The following is a 21,377-nucleotide window of genomic DNA, read 5'->3' as shown; positions in this document are numbered from 1 at the left end:
TTTGCGTAACCTATCATGACTGCAATAAATTGTCGTAACACATGTTTGGTTTGATTTGATTCGATATGAAGCCCGCAAACACCCGCCCGCCCGCAAGGACAGCTACCTGCTGAAAGAGCCGCAACATCCATCCCGAAGGCCCGCAAAGCTCTGACGTAGTCTCCACCTCTGTTAACTAGACACTCCGCTCTCTGGTAGACTATTGGTCAAAGAAAGCCCCCTGTGGACATAGCTGTATTTCATTACTGGGTAACAAACATCATTTGGATGCCGGAGGACAGTCATTGGTGAGTCAAACTGTCTGCAAAAAAACGTCAGGAGATTATCGGCGCGCAGCTGGAATGCAAGGTTGATTCACAAAGAAGAGTGAGGAGGTAGAGAGACAACGCCGAAGACGCCGCAGTCGGACCGAATCACACCGCACAGGTAGAGAGAGAAGCGATGGCGACTCGGGTTTCGCATATATCGCGTTTCTATGTGGAACATTGACAGTAGCCTAATGCAAACAAGTGTGTCGCCTGAGTTGCATTGAAGTTGTTGGGTGTATAGGGTAGTGACAGCGGGTGGGAAAGTGCTCGAACTTGCAAGCGAATGACTTTCACCGAGACTTGACTAGAGGTTACAATGGGATTTTGTTAACGGTGATGATGGGATTGTCCTGTCCCCAAAAATATGCAGATTTTAGGCTAACGTAAGCTATATGATTTTCTTTAAATGTATTTAGTTTAGCCATCCATTTATGTTGCCTGGAAATGTAGAGGTTATGTAGCCTAACTCCTTTCCCCCTTTGATGTTTTAGTGACATTGACAGTTTCTGAGACCGAAATACCAGCAGTCAACGCAACGCGTCTCTTTGAACATCATGACAGCCACTCTTGACTTTACAAGCAGTTTAAAAAACCTCCAAAATAATTGTCTGTTCATCTTGAATTATTGTTCAACATCCTACTGGAAAAGTAGCCTAGATGTAGTCAATAGATGTATAGCATACTGATAGATTGTATAAGACCTGAGGTATGATTCAGTTGTTTCCACTATTCTTCCCCATGATAAAGTTGTGTTGTTTCCGACAGCCAAAGAGCGGTCCCTCCAGACATTCTCCCTCTGACACCAACAGGTTGCTATTGGTAAAACCTCTGCAGATATGACTCACTGAAAGTGTGAATGAATAGGTCTGCCTCATGTTGCTGCTTCCTGTGGGGATACATATTATTGATCTAGCTGTTGCATAGACTGTCAGTAACTAGCTGAGAATTCTTCTCGACTCCACGAAGTTGAGAATGATCAGCTATTCGGTAACTGAATGGTTTGCTGAAGTAGATTTAACATAGAATACGTTCAGTAAGCAATATTGCATGCCACTTTTTTATAAACTGGGTGGTTCGAGCCATGAATGCTATTTGGCTGACAGCAATGGTATATCAGACCATATACCACGGGTATGACAAAACATTTATTTTTACTGGTCTAGTTATATTGGTAACCAGTTTCTAATAGCAATAAGGCACCTCGGGGGTTTGTAATATATGGCCAATATACCATGGCTAAGGGCTGTGACCAGGCACTCCGTGATGGGTCTTATTGCTTAATTATAGCATTGTAGCAATTGTAGCCTACATGTTTTTCCTTTGTACCTTGATATGATTGATGGTATGTTAATAACTTCTTTCATCAGATGATTTTATGAACAAAAGGTTATCCTTATCAAGCCATATGGTGCCAGCTTCATCACCACCACTACCATCCATCCCTCTTTCACTCTCTCTCTATCTGTGGGATAGAGCAGATAAGCATGTTTCACCCATGAGATCAGTGAAATGGAACAATTGACAATTGGAATGTTCCACAATGGGCCAATAAATATAGCCTAATGATTTTAGTCATTGACCTTGTGGTTTGTCTAATGTTCCTTGCCTCTAAGTTAGTTTGTAGAACAGTAATTTGATGGTCCATTGATTCCATTCATAATGAGAGATCATTTGCATTAAGCCTTGTTTATCATTCTGATTATTTGGAAAGTACAGTTCTTAATTAATGTATTCAATGTAATCAGTCATCTTTCATCTGCGATGATGAGTAAACAAGCATACAAGTGACTAATGGGAGTGGCATGGAGAGACAGACAGACAGTCAAACAGACAGACTGCTGCACCTCAAAGGCTGTTGACTCACGGTTCTGGATGCATCATTCTATTCTCTGGACCTGTTCCACTCTGACTGTCAAACCCAAACTCATATCCTCTTCAGCAGAGGTGTGTGTGTGTGTGTGTGTGTGTGTGTGTGTGTGTGTGTGTGTGTGTGTGTGTGTGTGTGTGTGTGTGTGTGTGTGTGTGTGTGTGTGTGTGTGTGTGTGTGTGTGTGTGTGTGTGTGTCAGGGGAGAATGGCTGCCCCCTCCCATTGAAACCATGGAGGTTTCAAGGCTGACAGCCCTGCAGGCATTGTTAGCAGAAAACAGGATCCCCATTAGAGTGAATGTGGTGTATCTTCTTGTAAATAGCATTTTTTTATCAAAGACAATAATTGCTTCTAATACACCAGATGCACTGTATGTTCTTGAACAGATGATTTAAAAAACGCACACAGAAGAAGTTGTAAGGATAATTTAGTTGCTAATGGCAGCCTGTAGTAACTCGGTCGGCCTTCAACTTGAGTTAATCAATGAGAGGGGACAGCACTGAGCTAGCCTGCACATGTTATGTCTCCATTAGACGCCATCACAGATAGAACAATGACAGATATTTCACCGGATTTAATGTGAAGCATACGGTTGGTGTTTTCAGTCACTACAAAATATGGTGATGAGAGGAAGCCCAGTGGCTAGCAGTGGGAGAAGATGGAGCGAGATGGATTTTGGTCGACATTCTGCTCATTTTCTCATCAATGAAACATTTGATCTCCATACAGTTTTCAGTTTCCAAAACTAGAATCTGTAACAAACAGAGCGGACTGCGTTTTGTAGACTTTACCCTTTGCCAAAGTTTCAAAACAAATTGCGTTGTTTAGAAGGAATGCAAGGGCAAATTGGGTTATTGCTCACAAGCAATTCACAGAGTAGGCGTTCCCTAACGGAAATATGCAAATAAATGATAGAACACGCCAATAAGATCTCACTGGCTCGTGTTTGGCTCTGCCCACCTCCTTGCTTATTCTGCCCACTATGATTAATTTGCTATATATATACAGTCGTGTGTGTGTGTGTGTGTGTGTGTGCGTGCGTGCGTGCATGCGGGAGAGAAAGAGAGCATCCGTGTGTGTGTGTGTGTGTGTTCTTGTTTTGTCTCTCCTAACAGCCTTGTCTCAGACCACAGGGCACAATGCTGATATTGAAATGAAATAGGGCCCTGTCTGTCTGGAACACTTCAATTTAATCAAGTACCCCAGCAATCTGTTGATTTCATTAGTGTTGCAGCTATTTACAACAGCGTTTACACAGGCCAGGAATGATCCAGACAGCCACAGTCGCTATCTATAGCCTTTTGTGAGTGTGTGTGTCCACAACAGTGTGTTTGTGTGTGTGTGTGTATATTTGTGTGTGTCCACTGTCCATAACAGTGTGTTTGTGTGTGTGTGTGTGTGTGTGTGTTTCCACTATCCATAACAGAGTGTGTGTGTGTGTGTGTGTGGGACGAGTGATGTGCTGATCCTAAAATAGCCACGGGGTGTGTGTGAGTATGAGGCTGCTGGTGACAGTGCAGGCTTGCCAGCCGACTGGAGATGTCAGGGTCTATTAATGACAGGGAAACCGTGACAAGCACCTAATTCCTTCACGTCTCCATATCACCTTCTCACCTCTGTTGTATCTGCTCTACTCCTCTACTCCACCTCTCTCCATCCTCCACTCTCACCCGCCAATCCTCCTCTCCACTCCTCTCCTCCATCCCTCCTTCCTTCCATCCTCCACTCCTTCCCTCATCACACCTCTGTGGGATCACCCATCTCTAAGCCCATCACCTAACCTTTTGGCAGAGTATTAGTGGCCTGGGCCAGAGGTTAACATCTGTTGGAGAGGTTAACACTCTATTCTGTCTCTCTCTCGGCCCCCCCGGTCTCTCTATTTCTCTCTCTGTCTCTCTCCCCCCCCATTTCTCTCTCTGTCTCTCTCTCTGTCTCTCTATTTCTCTCTCGGTCTCTCTATTTCTCTCTCTGTCTCTGCTCTGCTCCGTCTCTCTCTCGGTCTCTCTCCCCGTCTCTCTCTCGGTCTCTCTCCGTCTCTCTCTCTCTCGGTCTCTCTCTCGTCTCTCTATTTCTCTCTCTGTCTCTCTCTCGGTCTCTCTATTTCTCTCTCTGTCTCTCTCTCTGTCTCTCTATTTCTCTCTCTGTCTCTCTCTCTGTCTCTCTATTTCTCTCTCTGTCTCTCTCTCTGTCTCTCTATTTCTCTCTCTCTCTGTCTCTCTCTCTGTCTCTCTATTTATCTCTCTTCTCTGTCTCTTCTCTCTGTCTCTCTATTTCTCTCTCTGTCTCTCTCTCTGTCTCTCTGGTCTCTCTATTTCTCTCTCGTCTCCCTCGGTCTCTCCACTCTCTCTCTCTCTGTCTCTCTATTTCTCTCTCTGTCTCTCTCTCTGTCTCTCTATGTCTCTCTCGTCTCTCTCTCTCTCTCTATCTCTCTCTCTCTCTCTCTCTCTCTCTCTCTCTCTCTCTCTCTCGGTCTCTCTCAGTCTCTCGGTCTCTGTCTCTGTCTCTCTATTTCTCCCTCTGTCTCTGTGTTGTTGTTTTAACTGCCTGTGGAGGTGGACTGTTTTAGAAGTCATCGGCGGTGTTGAGAATAGATTCATCAGGTCACCATTAATACGCTGTCTGACAACACTTTCCACTCTGTGGCTATGGAATGAATCCTGTCAGGTGCACTTCAGATACATGGTCAAATATATAGATGAGGAAGAGAGGAGGGAGAGGTGGGAGGACAGGGGTTCACAACCAAGATGATGTCATAGTAAAACAATCTGTAAGGTTAAGCCTCAGAACACGTTTGTTATTGTAGAACAAGAGCTAAAGATACAGCTAGTCCTGTGTGTATTTAACTGAGTGTGAGCTCCGTATTCAGTTACATCAGTGGTCAGTTAGCCTTCAAGTGAACTGGTGTGGAGGAGAGTTTGACTGTCCACTTCTTCCCCCTAGGAGCCGTCACAGCATTTGGACTGAGCACACCCATATCCCTCTGTCTCTCTCTCTCTTTCTCTGTAGCCATGAAGGGGGATCATTTATTTTCCAACCTGAGAAACGCCACGTTCTACCAGCGGGTCTACCTACTGGGGGGCGAGGAGCTGCTGGTACTGCAAAGCACTGTGGGACATCCCGCGCTGGGCGACAGCTTCCACCAGATCACCGACTTTAACGACCTGCCCACCTCCCTTTTCGCCTGCAACGTGGACCAGTCTGTGTTTGAGGATCAGCAGGGCAAGGTAAGGTCAAACCACTCTCTTTTTATTCACGGGGGAGAGAGTTGCTCAATATCCCCCTGCTATTTTCACTTAGGCCTAGTTGGTTCTCTTGTTTGGCTTCTTGTCTAAGGAAAAGTGATTCAAGGTGATAAAACTGTAAAGGTTACATTGTCCATGAGATTGACCTTGTTTATCCTCCTGGTCCATGCGTGCACCACAGTTCTTGTTATTTATCATATGATTGTTTTCTTGGTACTGTATTTATTGGTGCCCTCTGGTCCGCATGGCATAAAGTTGATTCATCTCAGGGGCGGTTCATCTTCTGAGGGCAATTGAGGGCAATTTGTCCTTGGCAAAGAAACACACAGTGAATATCTCTCTGACCTACTGTACACCACTCTGTGGATGCCTGGCAGCCATTTTCTACATTTATCTGGTGTCATCTCTCCCTGGGCATCTTCGTACTCAACGCTGTCCTCATAACCCACCATTACCCGGGGTTGGCCTGTCAGGCCTGTTATGTCATCCAGTTTCCCCCGAGTGGCGCAGCGATCTAAGGCACTGCATCTCAGTGCTAGAGGCGTCACTACAGACACCCTGGTTCGATCCCAGGCTGTATCACAACCGGCCGTGATTGGGAGTCCCATAGGGTGGCGCACAATTGGCCCAGCATCGTTAGGGTTTGGCCGGTGAAGGCTGTCATTGTAAATAATGATTCGTTCTTAACTGACTTGCCTAGTTAAATAAAGGTTAAATAAAATAAATAAAAAATCCAGCTGAAGTTGAGATCAAAAGCTGCCATTCTGATGGGGGCTGGTCATCCACTGTACCTCTAGTTATACATTATTTTGACTGCTATCATGGCAGGCAGTGGTTTTGATATGTGGCTGAGGAGTCCTAATAGATGTCCACAGGGCCATATCACTTGTTGGAAGTTCTATCTGGTGCTCTGAATCTCAGCATCTCAGAGGTCAAGGGTCATTGTCGTCTGAGTGTCAACAAGGGCTCTAAAGTGTGACAATTTTGGTTGCATATGCTCCTAAATATTTAGCTGTGCGACCTGGAAACACAAACACGGTGTTCCCCACCTCAATTTAATTTGTTATTGTTGTAATGATTTGTTCTACCGTTGTTTCTGAGTGCACTAGAGTATAAAGCGAGTGCATATTTGTTAGCATCATGGTTGTACCGCAGAGAATCTAACAGCTTATTTCTAGCCCCAACAGTTTACAAGATATGACACACATCTAAAAAATGATCTTCTTATGGCGGATTGGCGGGCCGCATTTTACATTCAGAAACCATGTCACGGGTCGTTCTAAAACTTCTCGCGGCCCATTTGTGTACACCTTGTTCCGTCATGTTACTTCATTAGCTAGCTAACGAACAACCTGGTAACTTTACTAGTAGACTACATCTGAATATCTGGGGGCACAGAAAGAAAGGAAAGGGATAGCTTCTTCAGGAGATCACTGATCATAGCAATGAATTAATGTCTGATCTCTTGCATGTCATCACTAACAAACATGATGTTCTTAAAGAGACGGTGTACAAATGTCAATGTAATGCATCTCAATATAGTGCTTTTCCACAATGCAGACACCTAATATTCCACACATGACTTTGTAAGTTCAATGACAGTTATTTGCATAATTTTAGCTTGATATAATAAACACATGTATTTAAAGGGTTACATTGGTTTCTAGGGCACAACATGTGCTTCAGAAGTAGCTAGAATACATATAGGCCCCAATATAGATTATACAATACCAGTCAAATGTTTGGACACATTGCTACATTGTAGAATAATAGTGAAGACATCAAAACTATTAAATAACACATATGGAATCATGTAGTAACCAAAAAAAGTGCTAAACAAATCAAAATATATTTTATATTTGAGATTCTTCAAATTAGCCACCCTTTGCCTTGATGACAGCTTTGCACACTTGGCATTCTCTCAACCAGCTTCGTGAGGTAGTCACCTGGAATGCATTTCAATTAACTGGTGTGCCTTGTTAAAAGTTAATTTGTGAAATTTCTTTAAAGCGTTTGAGCCAATCAGTTGCGTTGTGACAAGGTAGGGGTGGTATACAGAAGCCCTATTTGGTAAAAGAACAAGTCCATATTATGGCAAGAACAGCTTGAATAAGCAAAGAGAAAATACAGTCCATCATTACTTTAAGACATGAAGGTCAGTCAATCAGTTTCTTCAAGTGCAGTCAAAATACCATCATGCATTATGATGAAATTGGCTCTCATGAGGACCGCCACAGGAAAGGAAGACCCAGAGTTACCTCTGCTGCAAAGGATAAGTTCATTAGAGTTAACCAACCTCAGAAATTTGTATCCCAAATAAATGCTTCACAGAGTTCAAGTAACAGACACATCTCAACATCAACTGTTCAGAAGAGACTGCATGAATCAGGCCTTCATCGTCAAATTGCTGCAAAGAAACCACTACTAAAGGACACCAATAAAAATAAGAGATTTGCTTGGGCCAAGAAACACGAGCAATGGACATTAGACTGGTGGAAATCTGTCCTTTGGTCTGATGAGTCCAAATTTGAGATTTTTGGTTTCAACCGCTGTGTCTTTGTGAGACGCAGAGTAGGTGAACGGATGATCTCCGCATGTGTGGTTCCCACCGTGAAGCATGGAGGAGGAGATGTGATGGTGTGGGGGTGCTTTGCTGGTGACACTGTCAGGGATTTATTTAGAATTCAAGGCACTCTTAACCAGCATGGCTACCACAGCATTATGCAGCGATACGCCATCCCATCTGGTTTGCACTTAGTGGGACTATCATTTGTTTTTCAACAAGACAATGACCCAACAGACCTCCAGGCTGTGTAAAGAGAGTGATGGAGTGCTGCATCAGATGACCTTGGCTCCACAATCACCCCATCTCAACCAAATTGAGATGGTTTGGGATGAGTTGGACCGCAGAGTGAAGGAAAAGCAGCCAACAAGTGCTCAGCGTATGTGGGAACTCCTTCAAGACTGTTGGAAAAGCATTCCAGGTGAAACTGGTTGACAGAATGCCAAGAGTGTGCAAAGCTGTCATCAAGGCAAAGTGTGGCTACTTTGAAGAATCTTAAATATATAATAGATTTAGATTTGTTTAACACGTTTTTGGTTACGACATGATTACATATGTGTTATTTCATAGTTTTGTTGTCTTCACTATTATTCTACAATGTAGAAAATAGTAAAAAAATAAATAAAGAAAAACCCTTGAATGAGTAGGTGTGTCCAAACTTTTGACTGGTACTGTATCTCAATCGATTTAAAAAAAAAAAAATTCTGGTGCTCCGATATGTTATGTTGTGGGGTCCTAACTTTTTTAACATTTTGAGCCCTGGTGTCAACACAGATCAGAGACCTTGACCTCGGCTCCCCCTCGTACATCAACAGACATTTTTCTTGACGTTTGTGAGATGAAAATAAAAAAGACTAAGAGAGTGAGTCCAGTCCACTCCCTTTGCTTTTCTACTGAATGTGGACATACTTCCTGAGGCTTTCTCATCGAGAACTCTTTGCTTCACTGTGTCCTGTTGTTGTCTGTGTGTGCTGGGGAGCATTGGTCTTCTGTGCCCCTTTCTGGAGCAGAGGTCATGTGAACAGAGCAGAGGAACTGTGCTAGTCAGGTCTTTCTACCCCAGTAAACAGTCCCATTTCCAGCCCCAACACCAGCTCCATCCTCTTACCAAGCCCCGTCCCAGCTCAAGCCCCAACACCAGCTCCATCCTCTTACCCAGCCCCGTCCCAGCTCAAGCCCCAACACCAGCTCTATCCTCTTACCCAGCCCCGTCCCAGCTCAAGCCCCAACACCAGCTCTATCCTCTTACCCAGCCCCATCCCAGCTCAAGCCCCAACACCAGCTCCATCCTCTTACCCAGCCCCGTCCCAGCTCAAGCCCCAACACCAGCTCCATCCTCTTACCCAGCCCCGTCCCAGCTCAAGTCCCAACTGCAGCTCCATCCTCTGCCCCAACCCCATCTCCAACTTCAACCCCAGCCCCAACCCCAGCAGCCCCAGACCCAGCCCCAATCCCCTCCCTGCTCCAAGCCCCAACCCCAGCAGCCTCATACCCAGCCTCCGGCACCAGCTCCAGCCTGCGTCAGTCAGAGAAGAGACATTAGCTGGTCGGCCACACCGCTGCTTTGATCCTCATGCAGTGCGACAGCTGCATACAGAAGCCATTCCTCCAGGACAGCGGCAGGCTAAAGGTGATCCATCACTCATGAGTCACACATACTGACATACACACGCCTGGACACGACTGGACTGGCCTCTTGGGACTGGACTAGACTGGGTTGGGATGGTATAGAAGAAGAAAAAGGATATCAAAGTGAAACAGTTCTCTAATGACACAGGAGACAATAATACAAGAAACAACACTTCTGTAGCTTGTCAACTATGTGTCTGTCTATCCCTGTTCTCTCCTCTCTGCACAGGCCATACAAACGCTTCACACCGCGTGGCCGCTGCCACTCCAACCTGGTGGTCCCAGCGCGCACGACCCACGTGGAGTTCCAGGTCTCCGGCAGCCTCTGGAACTGCCGGTCTGCAGCCAACAAGGCTGAGTTCATCTCAGCCTATGCATCCAACACTTCTCACTCTGCCCCTACTCGGATGGTATTGCGCCGTCCCAACCTTCGCTCTCTCTCTCCCGCTACTCTCTCCTCTTCCATCCTATCATCTCTTCCTTCTGCTCAAACCTTCTCCAACCTATCTCCTGATTCTGCCTCCTCAACCCTCCTCTCCTCCCTTTCTGCATCCTTTGATTTTCTCTGTCCCCTATCCTCCAGGCCGGCTCGGTCCTCCCCTCCTGCTCCGTGGCTCGACGACTCACTACGAGCTCACAGAACAGGGCTCCGGGCAGCCGAGCGGAAATGGAGGAAAACTCGCCTCCCTGCGGACCTGGCATCCTTTCACTCACTCCTCTCTACATTCTCCTCTTCTGTCTCTGCTGCTAAAGCCACTTTCTACCACTCTAAATTCCAAGCATCTGCCTCTAACCCTAGGAAGCTCTTTGCTACCTTCTCCTCCCTCCTGAATCCTCCTCCCCCTCCCCCCCCTCCTCCCTCTCTGCGGATGACTTCGTCAACCATTTTGAAAAGAAGGTTGACGATATCCGATCCTCGTTTGCTAAGTCAAACGACACCGCTGGTCCTGCTCACACTGCCCTACCCTGTGCTTTGACCTCTTTCTCCCCTCTCTCTCCAGATGAAATCTCGCGTCTTGTGACGGCCGGCCGCCCAACAACCTGCCCACTTGACCCTATCCCCTCCTCTCTTCTCCAGACCATTTCCGGAGACCTTCTCCCCTTCCTCACCTCGCTCATCAACTCATCCTTGACCGCTGGCTACGTCCCTTCCGTCTTCAAGAGAGCGAGAGTTGCACCCCTTCTGAAAAAACCTACACTCGATCCCTCCGATGTCAACAACTACAGACCAGTATCCCTTCTTTCTTTTCTCTCCAAAACTCTTGAACGTGCCGTCCTTGGCCAGCTCTCCTGCTATCTCTCTCAGAATGACCTTCTTGATCCTAATCAGTCAGGTTTCAAGACTGGGCATTCAACTGAGACTGCTCTTCTCTGTGTCACGGAGGCTCTCCGCACTGCTAAAGCTAACTCTCTCTCCTCTGCTCTCATACTTCTAGACCTATCTGCTGCCTTTGATACTGTGAACCATCAGATCCTCCTCTCCACCCTCTCCGAGTTGGGCATCTCCGGCGCGGCCCACGCTTGGATTGCGTCCTACCTGACAGGTCGCTCCTACCAGGTGGCGTGGCGAGAATCTGTCTCCGCACCATGCGCTCTCACCACTGGTGTCCCCCAGGGCTCTGTTCTAGGCCCTCTCCTATTCTCGCTATACACCAAGTCACTTGGCTCTGTCATATCCTCACATGGTCTCTCCTATCATTGCGATGCAGACGACACACAATTAATCTTCTCCTTTCCCCCTTCTGATAACCAGGCGGCGAATCGCATCTCTGCATGTCTGTCAGACATATCAGTGTGGATGACGGATCACCAGCTCAAGCTGAACCTCGGCAAGACGGAGCTGCTCTTCCTCCCGGGGAAGGACTGCCCGTTCCATGATCTCGCCATCACGGTTGACAACTCCCTTGTGTCCTCCTCCCAGAGTGCTAAGAACCTTGGCGTGATCCTGGACAACACCCTGTCGTTCTCCACTAACATCAAGGCGGTGACCCGATCCTGTAGGTTCATGCTCTACAACATTCGCAGAGTACGACCCTGCCTCACACAGGAAGCGGCGCATGTCCTAATCCAGGCACTTGTCATCTCCCGTCTGGATTACTGCAACTCGCTGTTGGCTGGGCTCCCTGCCTGTGCCATTAAACCCCTACAACTCATCCAGAACGCCGCAGCCCGTCTGGTGTTCAACCTTCCCAAGTTCTCTCACGTCACCCCGCTCCTCCGCTCTCTCCACTGGCTTCCAGTTGAAGCTCGCATCCGCTACAAGACCATGGTGATTGCCTACGGAGCTGTGAAGGGAACGGCACCTCCATACCTTCAGGCTCTGATCAGGCCCTACACCCAAACAAGGGCACTGCGTTCATCCACCACTGGCCTGCTGGCCCCCCAACCTCTGAGGAAGCACAGTTCCCGCTCAGCCCAGTCAAAACTGTTCGCTGCTCTGGCACCCCAATGGTGGAACAAGCTCCCTCACGACGCCAGGACAGCGGAGTCAATCACCACCTTCCGGAGACACCTGAAACCCCACCTCTTTAAGGAATACCTAGGATAGGATAAAGTAATCCTTCTAACCCCCCCCCCTTAAAATATTTAGATGCACTATTGTAAAGTGGTTGTTCCACTGGATGTCATAAGGTGAATGTACCATTTTGTAAGTCGCTCTGGATAAGAGCGTCTGCTAAATTACTTAAATGTAATGTATAGGATAGGCTGTCTCTTAGAGTGGATAATGGGAGGAAGAAAAGCAATGAAGGGAGAGGAGAGGAAAAGGCAGGATATTAGGTCTAAGGAGTGGAGGGAGGGAGGGAGGGTGCATTCGACTGACATGACTTGAGTGACGGCAATATACGTAAAACATACACGTTGCCATGACAACCACTTTAAGCATTCCATTTCCCTCTATAATGAGCCCTAATGAACCTTAACATCAATCTGCCAGTGAGGCATCATCACCCAGGGCCTCTGCTTCTACTGACTGATCTACCAGGGTGAAATCAGTCCAATATTTGTGTGAAGCATAGTTTCTGTTTGTGCACCCGAGCCAGAATCAATTTAACAGGCAATGTGATAAGATTACTTTGATGAAAATCCCTGGGTGATGAATCATGACTATTTATAGCTGCATAGTGTTAGCTATTAGCCTGTCTCTAATAATAGTTCAGTCTGTCTGGGGACTGGGGGTGGAAAATCAGTCAGTCCTAAAGCCCCAGTGGGCTGCAATGGAATTTGGTGTCATTATTGGCCCCCTCGGTTCCAAGTTCCAACGACTTGATTTACCTCTAAGTGTCCTCTCAGTTGAGGCTCCAGACTGTTTCCAGGACCAGGGGTTAGACAGACACGTTTAGAGCTTAAGGATATTTAAACCAGAGATTTGCACCTCCAAGACTAATACTAAATTGGATGGAGTCCCTGGTTCCATATGTGTGCCACATAGTTTTTCCTCTCGTCCCTCTCTACCCAGGGTCTTTTCTCAATCGATAGTATTGATCGTCAGCTTGGAAATGTCAAGGTGCAGCGAAGGAGCCTGAGTCTGATTCATAACCAGGTCGGTGGGGACCGACTGACGTGGCGCTGCAGATGACAGTGAAGCCAGGTTGCGTTTGACAGGGAGAGTTCATGAGACTGACGTGCTCTTTCTTTTCTGTTTTCTTTTACAAGGTGATTTTCTTTGTCGTTTTAAAGGTGCAACACGCTCCTGAGGAGAATGTAGGCTAATAGTGTAGATATTAGTGTCTAATAGCAGCCTACTACTAAATAATATTTAGAAGGTATTGTTTAGTAAAAATGAATGCAGTAAGCAACAAATAGCAACATACTAGTCTCACCCATCCTGAGGATGCGTCATCTAATGTGCAGTAGAGTTGATTGTCGCCATTTGTTTAATTTGGTACAGCGGGTCCCCTTATCTCATTATCAGCTGATTATCAGCTGTTGTCAAACACACATGAGCCTGGGAAGACGATTCTCTTCCTCAAAAGTCTGCAGCGAATTCTACTAGATGAAAAGCCGAAATGAGTAACATCCTGGCATTTTAAAGCATAATCAATTTTCCAAACCATAACATTTTCTATTTTCGAATATAACTAAAATGCCTACTATTTAGAATGCAAGTATGGGTATTTGGACACGGCTAATGTGTCTAAAAGTGTCACTCTGAAAGGCAATGTGTCCTCTGCCCCATACATAATTACAGCCAGGGCGCTGAAAGGGAGAGGGGTCAGAAATGCAACACCGAACGTTTCTTCTTAATGGAAGAACAAAGTTGCCTATTAATGGAACGTCTCAAACAAGGAAGTGGCGGAAGAAAACAGAGTAATGGGGGGGAAACTCTGGGGTCAGGAAGACACCCTGACAGGTCAGTTCCTCTCTGAAGAGGCCAAGTTTCCTGACAACATTGCAAGCAATCTACATTTGAGGGAGCTTTTGGTTTCTTTCGTGGTTATGTAACCCGGCATTTCCGCGGTTTGTATGCTCTCTACTTTATATAGGCATATTACTTCGATGTGGCCAGCTACAAGTATGGACTTTTGCACCGCATGGATAGTTCTCCCTCCCCCCCCCCCGTGACAAAGTACTCTGTGTGTCTCCCCCTCCATCACCACCACCACTACCACTATGATCCTGTCTGTTGCAAAACTGGCTAAAGTTGAAAGAGATTAGCTGAAACAGTATCTGGGTGAAAGGACACTGTGTTAAGGACGCTGCGTCAGACGGTTGCTCTCTGAACAACGTTTATGGGGGGGCTGGAACAGAAAAAGTGCTGATGGTTTACAGCAAAAAAGCTTAACAATTCCTCCCTGTCTCTACTTTATTCAGCTGGCCAGCGAGCATTCACACAGAGCTCCAACTTTTGTTATGATCATTGGTGGTTACAGTAAAAAAAGACCCACATACCAGAGACACTATCAATATGCAGTTTAAAGACTGTCTTTGGTATGACGAAACACAACAAAGATCCATCTGAATTAAGCACCACAAAGATATACTATATATGTAAGGTTGGCTGCATTAGATTAAACTACCTGTGTGACCATCTGGGTCAGTTAGTAAGACTGGGTATGTTAGTTTCCTACTCTGAGTGTTGAGACCATATTAGCAAGTGCATTGTGAATGAATGAGATCTACAGTATAACATCTGTAAGCCCTGTTTCATCTCTGACACAGATGGATTTGAGAAGAAATTATCTGTTTTGTCTCTTGGGGTTTAGGTCCTCCCACTCACTGCTTATGTCACTCTTCTCTCTCTCCCTCCCTATTTTTTTTTCTCCCTCTTTCCCTCTCTCTCTCTCTCAATCTCTCCTCTGTCTGTTGAGCTTCATTACATAAGCCTGCCCCAGTCCGCTCTGCTCTGACCCTGATGAATTGTCATCACCCACACCAAGCCACAGCTTTCAGCTTTCTCACGTCACGTCCAACAAAACAATGTTGTGTCATCCTCTGCCTGCCTGCCTGTGTGTCTGTCCGTCCGCCTGTTTGTCTGTCTGCCCGCCGGTCTGTCTGTTTGTCTGTGTACGGCTGTCTATCTGCTCGCCCGTCTATCTGTCCGTCTTTCCGTCCATCCTCCTGTCTGTCTGCCTGCCTGCCAGTCAGTCCGTCCGTCTGTCTAAGAATACAGCAGTGATCTAAGCCGTCCTGGAGAGCAGCCCCACAGCTTAGACAGATGATTTACACCAATCAAAGCACAGAGAGACCATTAGACTGCAGATGCCTACTGGAATAACTCCACTGTTGATATTTACAGTGTCCCTGTTAGAGGACGTTGGAGCCAACACTGTCTCATCACTGTGTTTTCCACAGCGGTGACTGTAGACGGCTGGGTTTAGTCAGAGCAAGGGGACGGTGTTGTGTTTACTTTACCATGGAAGTTTAGGCAGATTTGGGACATTGAGGAGACATCTGTTTGTCTGGGCAGGGGAATCAAAGTTCTTTCCTCATCTCTCTGATGCGGAGAAGGAAATAGCTTCTGAGGGTCCTCTCTGATCCTATAGATATGTTTCTATATCTATAGATACCTGTAGCTTTTAATGTACATGTTGGACTCCTCTGCACAGAGATGATTCAAGCATCGTTTACATTATTCTGCTGTGTATAATAGGCTGTGGAATATTGATGGCAGTTCTCAGTATGTCTTGTGAGTCAGTCGGTTAGGAGGACACAGCAGTGAGATGTGTTTGTGCTGCTACCCAAGGCTGGAAATAACTCGCGTACTTCAGATAGCTCTCCACCAGAGTTTCAGAGAAAGCATCAGACTCCTATTGACTCTCTCTAGCACTCCCTCTCAATTCAATTCAGTTCAATTCAAAGGGCTTTATAGGCATGGGAAACATATGTTTACATTGTCAAAGCAAGTGAACTAGATAATAAACTAAAGTGGAATAAACAATCAAACATGAACAGTAAACATTACACTCACAAAAGTTTCTCTCTCTCTCTCAATTCAATTCAAGGCCTATGGCGACCTTTCTCAATAGCAAGGATATCATCACTGAGTCTGTACATAGTCCAAGCTTTCCTTAAGTTTAAGTTTGGTTCAGTCACTGCGGTCAGTTCTGTTTAAGGCCAAGTAGCTTACTCAGTTTTTTTCTTTCCAATGTGTCAAGTAATGATCTTTTTGTTTTCTCATGATTTGGTTGGGTCTAATTGTGTTGCTGTCCTGGGACTCTATGGGATCTGTTTGTGTTTGTGAACAGAGCCCCAGGACCAGCTTGCTTAGGGGACTCTTCTCCACGTTCATCTCTCTGTAGGTGATGGCTTTGTTATGGAAGGTTTGGGAATCGCTTCCTTTTAGGTGGTTGTAGAATTTAACGGCTCTTTTCTGGATTGTGATAATTAGTGGATATCGGCTTTATTCTGCTCTGCGTGCATTGTTTGGTGTTTTGCGTTGTACACAGAGGATATTTTTGCAGAATTCTGCATGCAGAGTCTCAATTTGGTGTTTGTCCCATTTTGTGAATTCTTGGTTGGTGAGCAGACCTCAGACCTCACAACCATAAATGGCAATGGTTTCTATAGCTGATTCAAGTATTTTTAGCCAGATCCTAATTGATATGTCGAATTTGATGTTCCTTTTGATGGCATAGAAGGCCCTTCTTGCCTTGTCTCTCAGCTCATTCACAGCTTTGTGGAAGTTACCTGTGGCGCTGATGTTTAGGCCAAGGTATGTATAGTTTTTTGTGTGCTCTTGGGCAATGGTGTCTAGATGGAATTTGTATTTCTGGTCCTGGCAACTGGACCTTTTTTGGAACACCATTATTTTTGTCTTACTGAGATTTACTGTCAGGGTCCAGGTCTGGCAGAATCTGTGCAGAAGATCTAGGTGCTGCTGTAGGCCTTCCTTAGTTGGGGACAGAAGCACCAGATCATCAGCCAGCAGTAGACATTTGACTATAGATTCTAGTAGGGTGAGGCTGGGTGTTGCAGACTGTTCTAGTGCCCTTGCCAATTTGTTTATATATATGTTGAAGAGGGTGGGGCTTAATCTGCATCCCTGTCTCACCCCACGGCCCTGTGGAAAGAAATGTTATTTTTTTTGCCAATTTTAACCGCAGACTTGTTGTTTGTACATGGATTTTATAATGTCTTATGTTTTTCCCCCAACACCACTTTCCATCAATTTGTAAAGCAGACCCTCATGCCAAATTGAGTCAAAGGCTTTTTTGAAATCAACAAAGCATGAGAAGACTTTGCCTTTGTTTTGATTTGTTTGTTTATCAATTAGGGTGTGCAGGGTGAATATGTGGTCTGTCGTACAGTAATTTGGTAAAAAACCAATTTGACATTTGCTCAGAGTCTGCTGTTAATGATAACCCAGAGGATTTCCCCAAGGTTGCTGTTGACGCATATCCCACGGTAGTTATTGGGGTCAAATTTGTCTCCACTTTTGTGGATTGGGGTGATCAGTCCTTGGTTCCAAATATTGGGGAAGATGCCAGAGCTGAGGATGATTTTAAAGAGTTTAAGTACAGCCAATTGGAATTTGTTGTCTGTATATTTAATCATTTCATTGAAGATACTATCAACACCACAGGCCTTTTTGGGTTGGAGGGTTTGTATTTTGTCCTGTAGTTCATTCAATGTAATTGGAGAATCCTGTGGGTTCTGGTATTCTTCAATAGTTGATTCTAAGATTTGTATTTGATCATGTATTTGCTGTTTGTTCTTTGTTATAGGGTCAAAAAGATTGGAAAAGTGGTTTACCCATACATCTCCATGTTGGATAGATAACTCTTTGTGTTGTTTGTTTAGTGTTTTCAAATTTTCGAAGAAGTGGTCAAAGTCTATGGATTTTTCAGTTACATTGAGCTGATTTCTGATGTGCTGTTCCTTCTTTTTCCGTTGTGTATGTCTGTATTGTTTTAGTGATTCACCATAGTGAAGGCGTAGACTCAGGTTTTCTCTATGCTTTTGGTTGGACAGGTTTCTCAATTTCTTTCTTAGGTTTTTGCATTCTTCATCAAACCATTTGTCATTGTTGTTAATTTCTTTCGGTTTTCTATTTGAAATTTTTAGATTTGATACGGAAGCTAAGAGGTCAAATGTACTGTTTAGATTTTCTACTGCCAAGTTTACACCTTCACTATTACAGTGGAATGTTTTGTCCAGGAAGATGTGATTGAATTTGTTGTTGCTTAATTGTTTTTTTGTAGGTTTCCACACTACATTCCTTCCATCTATAGCATTTCCTAATATTATTCAGTTCCTTTGGCTTTGATGCCTCATGATTGAGTATTTCTCTGTTCAAGTAGACTGTGATTTTGCTGTGGTCTGATGGGGGTGTCAGTGGGCTGACTGTGAACGCTCTGAGAGACTCTGGGTTGAGGTCAGTGATAAAGTAGTCTACAGTACTACTGCCAAGAGATGAGCTGTAGGTGTTCTGTCTCTCTCCCTCCCTCTCTCTCTTCTCTCCATCTTTCTCTGTCTCTGTCTCTCTCCTCTCTCTCTCGCTCTTCTCTCCTTAAACAGAAATTAGGAGCCTTTGCTTTGACAACAAAGCTAGTTAGAATAGCCTTTAGAAGACCTTTACAAACACATAGTGTAATTGGTTTTCAGAGATGACAGCATGTAAGGTTTTGCTGGGCCTTTTTCACTGCTTTATCTCTCTCCACAATATGTTATGTTATGGAAATACAGTGAGGGGAAAAAAGTATTTGATCCCCTGCTGATTTTGTACGTTTGCCCACTGACAAAGAAAGGATCAGTGTATAATTTTAATGGTAGGTTTATTTGAACAGTGAGAGACAGAATAACAACAAAAAAATCCAGAAAAGCGCATGTCAAAAATGTTATAAATTGATTTGCATTTTAATGAGGGAAATAAGTATTTGACCCCCTCTCAATCAGAAAGATTTCTGGCTCCCAGGTGTCTTTTATACAGGTAACGACCTGAGATTAGGAGCACACTCTTAAAGGGAGTGCTCCTAATCTCAGTTTGTTACCTGTATAAAAGACACCTGTCCACAGAAGCAATCAATCAATCAGATTCCAAACTCTCCACCATGGCCAAGACCAAAGAGCTCTCCAAGGATGTCAGGGACAAGATTGTAGACCTACACAAGGCTGGAATGGGCTACAAGACCATCGCCAAGCAGCTTAAGGAGAAGGTGACAACAGTTGGTGCGATTATTCGCAAATGGAACACAAAAGAACTGTCAATTCTCCCTCGGCCTGGGGCTCCATGCAAGATCTCACCTCGTGGAGTTGCAATGATCATGAGAACGGTGAGGAATCAGCCCAGAACTACACGGGAGGATCTTGTCAATGATCTCAAGGCAGCTGGGACCATAGTCACCAAGAAAACAATTGGTAACACACTACGCCGTGAAGGACTGAAATCCTGCAGCGCCCACAAGGTCCCCCTGCTCAAGAAAGCACATATACATGCCCGTCTGAAGTTTGCCAATGAACATCTGAATGATTCAGAGGACAACTGGGTGAAGTGTTGTGGTCAGATGAGACCAAAATGGAGCTCTTTGGCATCAACTCCACTCGCCGTGTTTGGAGGAGGAATGCTGCCTATGACCCCAAGAACACCATCCCCACCGTCAAACATCGAGGTGGAAACATTATGCTTTGGGTGTGTTTTTCTGCTAAGGGGACAGGACAACTTCACATCAAAGGGACGATGGATGGGGCCATGTACCATCAAATCTTAGGTGAGAACCTCCTTCCCTCAGCCAGGGCATTGAAAATGGGTCGTGGATGGGTATTCCAGCATGACAATGACCCAAAACACACGGCCAAGGCAACAAAGGAGTGGCTCAAGAAGAAGCACATTAAGGTCCTGGAGTGGCCTAGCCAGTCTCCAGACCTTAATCCCATAGAAAATCTGTGGAGGGAGCTGAAGGTTCGAGTTGCCAAACGTCAGCCTCGAAACCTTAATGACTTGGAGAAAATCTGCAAAGAGGAGTGGGACAAAATCCCTCCTGAGATGTGTGCAAACCTGTTGGCCAACTGTTCCTCAACCCTCCTCTCCTCCCTTTCTGCATCCTTTGATTTTCTCTGTCCCCTATCCTCCAGGCCGGCTCAGTCCTCCCCTCCTGCTCCGTGGCTCGACGACTCACTACGAGCTCACAGAACAAGGCTCCGGGCAGCCGAGCGGAAATGGAGGAAAACTCGCCTCCCTGCGGACCTGGCATCCTTTCACTCACTCCTCTCTACATTCTCCTCTTCTGTCTCTGCTGCTAAAGCCACTTTCTACCACTCTAAATTCCAAGCATCTGCCTCTAACCCTAGGAAGCTCTTTGCTACCTTCTCCTCCCTCCTGAATCCTCCTCCCCCTCCCCCCCCCCTCCTCCCTCTCTGCGGATGACTTCGTCAACCATTTTGAAAAGAAGGTTGACGATATCCGATCCTCGTTTGCTAAGTCAAACGACACCGCTGGTCCTGCTCACACTGCCCTACCCTGTGCTTTGACCTCTTTCTCCCCTCTCTCTCCAGATGAAATCTTGCGTCTTGTGACGGCCGGCCGCCCAACAACCTGCCCACTTGACCCTATCCCCTCCTCTCTTCTCCAGACCATTTCCGGAGACCTTCTCCCCTTCCTCACCTCGCTCATCAACTCATCCTTGACCGCTGGCTACGTCCCTTCCGTCTTCAAGAGAGCGAGAGTTGCACCCCTTCTGAAAAAACCTACACTCGATCCCTCCGATGTCAACAACTACAGACCAGTATCCCTTCTTTCTTTTCTCTCCAAAACTCTTGAACGTGCCGTCCTTGGCCAGCTCTCCTGCTATCTCTCTCAGAATGACCTTCTTGATCCTAATCAGTCAGGTTTCAAGACTGGGCATTCAACTGAGACTGCTCTTCTCTGTGTCACGGAGGCTCTCCGCACTGCTAAAGCTAACTCTCTCTCCTCTGCTCTCATCCTTCTAGACCTATCTGCTGCCTTTGATACTGTGAACCATCAGATCCTCCTCTCCACCCTCTCCGAGTTGGGCATCTCCGGCGCGGCCCACGCTTGGATTGCGTCCTACCTGACAGGTCGCTCCTACCAGGTGGCGTGGCGAGAATCTGTCTCCGCACCATGCACTCTCACCACTGGTGTCCCCCAGGGCTCTGTTCTAGGCCCTCTCCTATTCTCGCTATACACCAAGTCACTTGGCTCTGTCATATCCTCACATGGTCTCTCCTATCATTGCTATGCAGACGACACACAATTAATCTTCTCCTTTCCCCCTTCTGATAACCAGGCGGCGAATCGCATCTCTGCATGTCTGTCAGACATATCAGTGTGGATGACGGATCACCAGCTCAAGCTGAACCTCGGCAAGAC

The 21,377-nt window shown here is 45.8% G+C and overlaps 1 protein-coding gene across 1 annotated transcript in view; it reads left to right on the top strand.

The window, feature by feature from the left end:
- The first annotated feature begins 208 nt into the window (after window positions 1-208).
- Window positions 209-21,377, top strand: part of LOC106607852 (calcipressin-2) — a 140,890-nt gene continuing 119,721 nt past the window's right edge. The window contains exons 1-2 of the mRNA XM_045720885.2: window positions 209-426; window positions 5,183-5,400. Of these exons, the coding sequence (XP_045576841.1) occupies window positions 5,185-5,400 (216 nt within the window). The 5' untranslated portion in view covers window positions 209-426; window positions 5,183-5,184. The remainder of the gene's footprint in view (window positions 427-5,182; window positions 5,401-21,377) is intronic.

This window comes from Salmo salar, chromosome 06, assembly GCF_965601325.2.
Source record: "Salmo salar chromosome 06, fSalSal1, whole genome shotgun sequence".
NCBI lineage: Eukaryota > Metazoa > Chordata > Actinopteri > Salmoniformes > Salmonidae > Salmo > Salmo salar.
This window is presented reverse-complemented; position numbering and strand designations above follow the sequence as displayed.